This window comes from Asparagus officinalis, chromosome 10 (assembly GCF_001876935.1).
Source record: "Asparagus officinalis chromosome 10, Aspof.V1, whole genome shotgun sequence".
In the NCBI taxonomy this organism is placed as follows: domain Eukaryota; kingdom Viridiplantae; phylum Streptophyta; class Magnoliopsida; order Asparagales; family Asparagaceae; genus Asparagus; species Asparagus officinalis.
The window spans coordinates 63,179,198-63,190,087 of record NC_033803.1 but is presented as its reverse complement, the minus strand read 5'-3'; the positions used below and the strand labels follow the sequence as shown (position 1 = coordinate 63,190,087).

The 10,890-nt window shown below is 33.6% G+C and overlaps 1 protein-coding gene across 2 annotated transcripts in view; it reads right to left on the bottom strand.

Moving 5' to 3' along the window:
• The window catches only part of LOC109825086 (acyl-CoA thioesterase 2-like), a 23,902-nt gene continuing 15,050 nt past the window's right edge, over positions 2,039-10,890 (bottom strand). Inside the window, exons 10-18 of one of the 2 annotated variants that reach the window (XM_020391806.1) lie at positions 9,038-9,100; positions 8,911-8,966; positions 7,483-7,578; positions 7,329-7,385; positions 6,209-6,310; positions 5,666-5,714; positions 5,512-5,580; positions 5,333-5,437; positions 2,039-2,401 (exon numbers count right to left, since the gene is read on the bottom strand). In XM_020391806.1, coding sequence (XP_020247395.1) covers positions 5,360-5,437; positions 5,512-5,580; positions 5,666-5,714; positions 6,209-6,310; positions 7,329-7,385; positions 7,483-7,578; positions 8,911-8,966; positions 9,038-9,100 — 570 coding nt within the window. In that variant the 3' untranslated portion in view covers positions 2,039-2,401; positions 5,333-5,359. The remainder of the gene's footprint in view (positions 2,402-5,332; positions 5,438-5,511; positions 5,581-5,665; positions 5,715-6,208; positions 6,311-7,328; positions 7,386-7,482; positions 7,579-8,910; positions 8,967-9,037; positions 9,101-10,890) is intronic. The other variant, XM_020391807.1, reaches the window with a different exon arrangement.

Genomic DNA, 10,890 nt, shown 5'->3' with positions numbered 1-10,890 from the left:
CCAAGCATACTAGAGAGAGAGAGAGAGAGAGAGAGAAATATGGGTATGCTTGGTACCAAGCACAAATTTTGTGCTTAGTAGTGATGTGTCACATCCTCATCCACTCACTACCCATGTGAATTTGTTCTCATATTTGAATGAGTGGAGGAGGATTTGACACCTCATTACCAAGCACAACTTTTTGTGCTTGGTACCAAGCATACCCATATTTCTCATATATATATATATATGGGTAGGGTTATAATACACCTAGGATGTGTGTAACTTAGTTAGTTACTCCCACTTGTAAAAGTATGCAGTTTAAGTATAAATATTAACAATCAACATCGTTTATTGTGATCTATGTGTTCAAAACTTTACGAAGACCAAAAATCACATAGATAAGATTTTTCTAGTTTATAACTCTAATGACCTAGAAATGAATAGTCTGTTACGGTCTAAATTGCCCATTATTTTGAGTTGCTTGAATTATAGGATAGAACTTTCCAAACTATATGATTTTTTATCCACGCTCACTTGGTGACATGTAGATCATAATGAATGGTATTGATCATTAACATCGATGGTCAAACATGTTTTTTAAAGATAGATGTAACTAAGCTAGTTTTCTCTTTTCTCAAATACTTCTCATGGTACCAGAGCTCGTCTAAAACCCTAGAAATCAAAGTATTTCAACAACTTTTTTTTTCCTATTGATTGTAATATTTTAGTCATACATGTGACAGCGACTATAGATGAAAACCAATTAGACGACGCATGCATGTGCTTTTTACAAAACTAAAAAAAATGTGGGTGTAAATTAGAAATAATGTTTTTTTACTAGGAACCACTTTTAAAAATATATTAGTTATATAGTATATATATATATATATATATATATATATATACACACACACACTTTTTAATAATTTTATTACTTTTTCTTTTATAAACCTAGATAATGCCTTAGCAATTATAAGTGGCGAGATGTTTTTAAAAAAATTAATGAGATATCTTTTCTCTCAGCCTATAAAACTTTCGAGTAAGTTTAACAGTAGAGAGACTATTTTCTTAATCACAGCTTTTGAATGATTATCTAGATCGCTGGCAATCATTACTAATATAACTAACAACATATTTTCTTGATTGCATCTACCGTCACTTCTCATTCAAAGCAACCATATAACATAATGCATTAATAATGAGGACTAAATACAATAGAGAGTTTCTAAATCAATTTTATTCTTTTCGTTTCCTTTTTTTTTTTTTTTTTTTTTTTCTAAAATGCTAAAAGTATGGTATCCTTTATAGTATGAGCTCTAGTTAACAATGGAAGCATCTATTCGTTCAACAGGCAAGAATGTGCGTACAATATTTCATGATGGAAATCATTCGTGCATTACCTTGATATAAGAATAAAAGTTTATGCACGGGTAACAATGCGTGAAATGAGTTGTCTACAAATTTTTTCAGATGTAATGCCTACTAATATATTTGATGGCTACTCAGTTTCTCTTGATCTTTCTTCATTATGTGGAAAATACTAACATTAATTTATCATACCATCGTGAGTTGCACTTATTCTGATATTTTACGTGCAAAGAAATCATAATCATTTACTAAATAATAAATGACTATGATCGATGACCCTAACTTCAGAATCCCGTGGATATTAGTAATCATTGTTCGCTACTTCTAAAACCAAAGAGATGATCCTGGTGAGTAATGAACAGACCCAACTGCCCATTTCATCGCAAATACATGAAGGAAGAGATGATCCTGGTGAAATCACATTTCGATTATTTGCACATCCCTTCTGTCTACTCTAATAGCCCTCAATCTATAACAGACCTCAAGAATTTGCTGAATGGTTCTCTGTATCGATTCATGATAGCACAATATATCATAATATCTCCTAAGAAACGCACGAAGGAAGAACACAGGTAAAAAGGCGTATGCCAGCTAACATAAGTCCAAGGTCCCATGGAGTACATTGACGTTATTAGCTTAATGTAATATTCTGGGTTTATGCCACAAGAGGCGAAAGAAAAATGTCAACTTTACCAAGTGGAGCAACTGATAAATGCCCAGCACCACAAATTTCATGATATGATATTAAATATATAGATTACAAAGGATAGTTTTTTTTGGGGAGGATACTAATTACTGCCAACACCAACAGCCGTAATTCAACAATTAATGACCACTGTTCCCCTATAATTTATTCAATCAATTAATGAATATTTACACATAATAATATCAAAAGGCCTGATTTACCCATAAATAGAATTCCCCTTCCTTTCCCCCCTTAAAAGTAAATATCGTACAGCTTGCATTTCTCCATTTAAACATATAGAACCTGTACTTCTTGAGGCTTACATGTCTGGAAAATGGGCATGCAACTGAGTACGGGAGGATCATCCTGCACACACATCAAAATTCCTGAATAAAGAGGACAAACTAGAACCAGCATTGGCTACTAGGAAGGATTTGCAGACAGAAACAAAGAAGGAAAATGTCACAAAACCCCCCTGAACTTTGGTTGTTTTGCACAAACCTCCCAAAACTTTGTAAATTAGAGTAAGTCCCTTAGAATTTTGGGAAAATTGTGTCAATGCCCCAAAAACAATATCTTCATGTGCTGCAGCCCTTTTACTTTCCCCCCATATGGTTCAGTCCCAACAAGTGTGACATCTTGTGCTGCTGCAGCGCTCTTTTAGCAATTATTACCCACTAACTCAGCATAAAAAGTACAAAACCTTAAAATGCTCTTATCTACTCTATTCTTTCATGTTATGTCTACTTAGAGTTCGCGTTAGGCCTAATTTTATGTTAGATCTATTTAGAGTTCATGTTGGGTCTAATTTCAGCTCAATTTAATTCATATTAAGTCCAATTAAATGTTAAGTCCAATTTAAGTCTAATTTCATATTACGTCTAATTTAATTTCTTTTATGTCTAGTTTAAATCATGTTATGTATAATTCAACTTGTTTTAAGTCTAATTTAATTGGACTTGTCATGAAATTAGACTTAAAAAATTGAATTAGACTTAACATGATTTAAATTAGACTTAAAAGGAATTTAACATGATTGAAATTAGACTTAAAATTTCGTGTTAGGTCTAATAAAAGTTCGTGTTAAATCTAACTTCATGGGCCTAATAAACATTCGTGTTAAGTCTAATTTCATGTTAGGTCTAATAAAAGTTCGTGTTAGATCTAATTGGAGTTCGTGTTAGTTCTATTTCGTGTTCGTGTTAGTTCTAACTCATGTTAGGTCTAATTGGTGTTCATGTTAGTTCTATCTCGTGTTCGTGTTAGTTCTAACTCAGTTCATGTTAGTTATAACACAATTCCGTGTTGAATTAGAACTAACACGAATTGAGTTAGAACTAACTAGAACTCAATTCCGTGTTGAATTAGAACTAACACGAACTGAGTTAGAACTAACACGAACACGAAATAGAACTAACATGAGTTAGAACTAATACGAATACAAAATAAAATTAACATGAACTCCAATTAGACCTAACACGAACTTTTATTAGACCTAACATGAATTTAGACTTAACACGAATTTTTATTAGACCTAACATGAAATTAGATTTAACACGAACTTTTATTAGACCTACACAAAATTTTAAGTCTAATTTTAACCATGTTAATTTCCTTTTAAGTCTAATTTAAATCATGTTAATAAGTCTAATTCAAAATTTTGAAGTCTAATTTCATGTTAAGTCCAATTAAATTAGACTTAAAACAAGTTAAATTAGACATAACATGATTTCATGTTAGGTCTAATAAAAGTTTGTGTTAGGTCTAATAAAAGTTTAGACTTAACACGAATTTTTATTAGACCTAACATGAAATTAGATTTAACACTAACTTTTATTAGACCTAATACAAAATTTTAAGTCTAATTTCAACCATGTTAAATTCCTTTTAAGTTTAATGTAAATCATGTTAAATCTAATTCAAATTTTTTAAGTCTAATTTCATGTTAAGTTCAATTAAATTAGACTTAAAACAAGTTAAATTAGACATAACATGATTTCATGTTAGGTCTAATAAAAGTTTGTGTTAGGTCTAATTAGAGTTCATGTTAGTTCTATTTTATGTTTGTGTTAGGTCTAACTCATGTTAGATCTAATTGGTGTTTATGTTAGTTCTATTTCGTATTCGTGTTAGTTCAAACTCAGTTCGTGTTAATTCTAATTCATAAATTAAACTAGCACGAACTGAGTTAGAACTAACACGAACACGAAATAGAACTAACATGAGTGAATTAGAACTAACACGAACTGAGTTAGAACTAACACGAACACAAAATAGACCTAACACGAACTTCAATTAGACCTAACACAAGCTTTTATTAGACCTAACATGAAATTTTATTAGACTTAACATAAAATTAGACTTAACACGAACTTTTATTAGACCTATCATGAAATTAGACTTAACACGAATTTTTATTAGACCTAACATGAAATTAGACTTAACACGAACTTTTATTAGACCTAACACGAAATTTTAAGTCTAATTTCAATCATGTTAAATTCCTTTTAAATCTAATTTAAATCATGTTAAGTCTAATTCAATTTTTTAAGTCTAATTTCATGTTAAGTTCAATCAAATTAGACTTAAAACAAGTTAAATTAGACATAACATGATTTAAATTAGACTTAAAAAGAATTAAATTAGACTTAATATGAAATTAAACTTAAATTGGACTTAACATTTAATTAGACTTAATATGAATTAAATTAAACTGAAATTAGACCTAACATGAACTCTAAATAGACCTAACATGAACTCTAAATAGACCCAACATAAAATTAGGCCTAACACGATCTCTAATTAGACATAACATGAAAGAATAGAGTAGATAATGGTATTTTGGGGTTTTATAATTTTTATCATCTTTCTATGCTGAGTTGGCGGGTAATAATTGCTAAAAGAGAGCTGCAACATAAGATATCATACTTCTTGGGGCTGAACCACATGAGAAAAAAATAAAGGGGCTGCAACACATGAAGATATTGCTTTTGGGGTCTCGGCACGATTTTCCCTAGAATTTTTCTCACTTGAGCAGCACAAATGATGCTATTCGTTTGAATTGTGCATGACATGTTTTTGGAATTTTCCTCTTATGCACTTTCAAATGTTTACAGTAAGAGAGTTTTACAAGTTTTGGTATACAGATAGAACAATGGTATTTAAGAATTTTATCTTTCATATTAACACCATTTATGATAATTTCAAATACTTCATAGAGTTTTGTTTAATTTGAATTTTTTTCGGGTGGGGGTTGTGCTAAACAAACCAAAATTCAGGGGGTTTTGTGAAATTTACCAGAAACAAAGAACCTGCAGATGAGCTTTAGAGCTTTGACTTAGGAACTTCTTTTCTTGGCTTCAACTTCCTCGTAAGAGACTCTTGAGTCAACGATACCACAAGCTGTACAATGACAGAAACATGACCTAAGGCTCTTAGCATGAACTAGGCAGTTTGTGACATGGAAATAGAATTACCTCTCCTTTCCTGTTAAACATCCGGCCAGTACTAAACCCTCGACCTCCATGGGCAATAGGGCTCTCTATCTACAAAACATGAAATTTCAACATGAATAACATAGACCATGTACAATTGTATTGAGTAAATATGCAATATGTCTAATATGCTTACCACATATAGCAGCCAGTCGTCAGCTCTGGGAGGCCTATGGAACCACATCCTAAGGAAAGGAGAACAAAAATGGATGTTAAAAGTCACTCAGATCCTGTTGATGGTTCCTTTATGAGGTAAATATTGAATGTACTGCATTACAAAAATTATCTATGATAGATCATAAGTTACTTGTGTAGTTGTGTCAAGTTTGAGGATGATAATTCTCAAGGAAGAAAGGAACAAGGTAAAAGGTGAATATAGCCAAGCATTTGGCTGCCGATAAACGATGACCTCACACGAATTTGGAAAAAAGGATTAGTTTCAGCTCCTCCTTACCAAAATCATGCACAAGGCACATGGATCTTTTGCTCAAAAGTAACTCGGACAAGTTACATGAATGAAACTAAATCCACAAAGAGGTTTTATAAGATAAAAAGATCTTTTGCCCTAGTTGGACATCTGAAGAACATAATCAAGTTTAGAATCATAGCACTAATTTTCAAGAGCGTAAAAAATGGAGCTCATTCTACGGTAGGGAGATTAAAGTTCATTGATACATACGCGTGATCCAAACTGAGTGTTGATGTCTTCTGACCCTTCTTTCGGTGAGGATCTACACTAACACCAGCAAATATGAGATCTGAAGCATATGCTACGACACATCTGCAATACAAGATGCAGTGTACACATCACTTAAAGGACAATAAAGTTGGAAAGCTCTGAGATAATCAAAACTAAGAATGTTAAAGACCACTTCACCTTATCTACGAGCAACAGAATTACTCAAGGGTGGAACCCATTACATCTACTCTCAGAAGTAAAAGAGTATGCCCACATGTTTCAGTAATTACTTTTCCTGTGTATTTATAGGTTGCTTGTCTTGTTGGATATCTTCAGCAATCATTTTCTTCTGTCTATAACATACTACATCTACAGAACTTTAGAATCTCATTTCAACCTAGACAAGCTGGTTATGCTATGATCATATTGGCAGTTTACACCACACTACCTTCTGCTTGAAGATCGCACTTCGCTCCAGTGATATCAGAGATGGAAGCGGTGTAATGATGCTAGTACTATCAGGATGGTATTGCAACCTACGCAGCCATCGAGAGACCGCAAACCCAGAGTTCATATTAAAGAAATGAATAAATCAGTTGATCTGACAGAGGATGATTGATTTGGAATACGGTATAGAATTCCTTCTCTTACTTATTTTGCTTGGTGTAAAAATTTCAGAATTCTAATCACTCAGGTTTTAGTTTACTTTTATTAGTTATTTTTAACACGACGCCCCCACAAGGGTCTTTAGTTTGCATTATTACCTATTACACTTGCTTACTTAGCATAACATAACTAAACAAGACTAACATGGACAAGGAGAAACATCCTATATGTCAAAAAAAGATACAAGTTTGAAAGAAACAACCGCAGTTCTAAAAGAAACCACGGGCGATTGAAGTGCCTAGGCGGCATGAATTCAAGGCCTAAAACGACATAAAATTCAAGCAGAATCAACATGATGTACAGAGTGAAATGCCTAAAAGAAGAATATTCAGAGAAACAAAGTTCAGGGTTATACACTGTAAGTAATAACACATGAATCAAGCATGATCAACGTGATGTACAGATTGAAAATGAAAATCCAAATTGCAATTGCATCATGAGTAAGATTGCTTACCTATGCAAAGCTGGGTCATCGGAAAGCTTTCCTCTTGCTTTAAACCAATAATTCATACTGAAATGCAAGGACAATTCTACCAAACGATAAGATGAATAATAAATGATAATTAAGAAATTTAAAAGCAAAAACAAAAGGCCAGTTTTTATCTAACCGTGGTGGAGGAGGACTTGAAGGATGGAGTTCGCAAAATCGCACCTCTATGGGCCAGGGAACAAATACTTTTCTAGCAACCATATTTCGATAGGATCTAAATAATAAATAAGTGTAAAAACCCCAAGTAAAATGAAAAAAAGGACAGCCCAGTAGGAAAGTTCAATTCAAGACTTATTTATAACATGATCATCAAGCATGAAAGTATGCATCTTAAGGGGTAGATTAGCAAACTGGCAGAATACAACCCTGAGCTAGAATTCTTGACCGGTCATGAAAAAATATTATTCAATACAGTGTACAACACAGCAAATTTTACCTCTCCTAATGGGGAATAGAAACTAAAGACAAGTGTGATGCATAGAAAAAGATATAGCTCAGTATGTTCCTATAAGAAACAGCCGCAGTACTTCTTAAGAAAACAGTTTTAGCACCCAAGAAAAGGCAACATAATTTGAAAATGCAAAAAAAATAAAAGATAATGAAAACTAGTCAAAATGTCAATGTATTTGGTGCAAGAGAGTAAAGATAATTGGGATATCACCAACACTAAATAGACAGAAGGAAAACAAAGTTTCCAGAGATAAGTGAAACTAATGTGAACTCACTGATTGTAATTAATTAAAATTGCTACGAAATCCTTTAGATGGTTGTTTTCCATAGGCCTTACATTTACACCTACATGGCATAGTAAAGGGCTAGAGCTTCTTACATGTCAATTAATACTCGAGGCTTTCTTCCCCTCGTAGACAAAGATTTCTTGCCAAATTTACACCAATATGAAATTGCTATCAGGTTAAGGATTATCTGTAAACTAGTACCAAATCATCATGGATCATACCAAGAAGAAACCATTGCAAATAGATGGAAGTGTTTGTAAAGTCATTCGATGTGTGTGGCTTAACTGACTAGTTGATGGCAATTAAACATATACTTTTTAAGATTGGGTTTTTACCTATATAACCCAAAACCTATCTTATTTGCCCCAAATTTGAGTATTTGCTAATATACTCCTACATTCTTTGACATGAGTTAAGATACGCCTCATTGAATACCATAAAATTTCAAACTGAAGAGATAAAATGACATATCTACCCCCTCTCCCTAAAAATTATGTTTTTTTCTTATATACCCCTAAATCCACCTATTTGCTGATTTACTGCCCAAATATGCAAGTTACCCCTATGAATTTTAACGGTGTTAAATGAGAGTAGTATGAAAATCCAAAGTGGGAGAGCGCAGCGGTAAATAGCAAATATACAGATTTGGCAGTAAATCTTCATATATGATAGTTTGTGGGGTATAAAGACAAAAAACCCTTTTAATATTTGTCCAAAACAGGCAGCAGCAAATTCATTACATGCAGAGGAGAAAACAACAAAAGCAAACACACTATAACAATAGCTTTCCAAATTCTAATGAAAGTTACATTGGAAAGCGAGGATCCATGAGGCGTCTCTCTCGTAGCTCTTCCATTGATGGTAGCTACACAGAAATTAAATGTGTTAAACAATAATAGCTTTAAAATTCTATAAATAAATTAAGGACATACTTACCTCCTCTGGAGATGGCACCTGAGGCATGAAAGCTTCTTGATGTTCAAAGCCGACTTCTTCTTTCTGCAGCAAACATATTTGATGCAGAAGTTATGTCAAATTGGATTCTTGTGATTGTTCGCTCTGTAAATGAACATTTTAGAGCTTGTACTAAGTTAGGATCAGCTTAAAAGTAGTAGCTTTAAAATGAAGTGAAAGTAAAGTTATTTAGCATTTTAAGTTTCTTGAAACTAGTTCCATTTTGTGGTCAAAGAATCTCTAAAGTAATATCTTGTCAAGAGTTCGGTGAGGTTTAGTGATTCACGTCAATACGGAGAGTCAAGTGTAAGTCATCAATGAAAGTAGGTCATCAAGAAATCCGTTCTTAAGTAATCAACATTTGTCCTCTTGCTCGTCTATATAGTAAGGTCATTCATAAAAGAGTCAGTAATCAAGTCATTAAAGTAAGTAAGGACAGTAAGTCATTAAAGATATAGTTAGATCTAAGAACAGCCGTAAAGCTGGAAAGAACAAGAGCATCGAGTTCGAAAGAAGAAGACTGCAGTGCCTTAATAACCTAAGCAGATGTCTACAGCTTATCCCATTTCTAAAAGAAGGTTTGATTTAAGTGCTAGTGCAGGACTTCGTCAGCAGTGGTTCGTTTAGCAAGCAGTCTTATTGCTTGAAAGCACACACAGCACACAGTAGGAGAGTTCGAGTGTGAAAGCAGTCTACTCATGTCGAGCCGCCCGGTGGTGTGGTACGTAGTGGTAATAGTACGCGCCCCGCTCCGAAACAAAGAAAAAGGTGTGTGCCGCACTCATGAGGGACTGCCAGTGAGATACTGGAGGAAGGTGGGGATGACGTCAAGTCCGCATGGCTCTTATGGGCTGGGCCACACACGTGCTACAATGGCAATGACAATGGGAAGCAAGGCTGTAAGGCGGAGCGATATGGGCTGGGCCACACACGTGCTACAATGGCAATGACAATGGGAAGCAAGGCTGTAAGGCGGAGCGAAGGGAATTCTTCTTTTTTCTTTTCATACTTTATTCACCAACTTCATTTTCTTTCTCATCATCTTTTTTTACTTTTTCTTCTTTCTGCTCTCTTCTATATGTTTGGGTTAAAGCAACAGATTTCGTGGAGTTAATTACTTATTTGTACGTGGAAACCTCACACAGTCTCACGCTTTGATTAAATTCATATAATTGGTGCATACATTCAATTCCTTGGTTCTACTGCTTGTTCTACAGTAGGTATCATTGTTTACAGCTTCCATATAATTCAGACATCTGGGTTCAGACTTCAGAGTAGTGCTAAATAAAAATGTTATCAGAAACCAATATGACAAATTTTAGGCCATTAAATATGGTTAGCATAGTCAGCTCAATAAACATACATTTAAAAAGTTTATTAACAACTTCACCCTATGATGCTTCGAGGTCATCATGTAAGGTTATCAAGAGATTGTTTACCGTAGCTTATGAATGTAAAATCAAATGATTCAATAATTTCAATCAAATGATTCAATAATTTCAATCTTGTTCTCATCAATACTTCATTGGAACTAATTGGATGATAATACGTATGGACTATAAAATTTGAACAAAGTTTATGTGTTAGAAGAGAGTATGAGTATTAGTTTTAGTATTAGTTTAGTCCCACATTGCCCGTGAGACTAATTTGTAACTAATTCATCTCTATAAATAATAAAGTATATAGTGAGGGGAAGTACTCCCAAGAAACTATTTTCTCTCCAAATCTTAACATGGTATCAGAGTCTATCCTTAACCCTAACCCTAATACTAATTCAAATTCCTAAGTCTAACCCTAACCCTAAAAAGCCACCTCTCTCCATTATCCTAGCCACC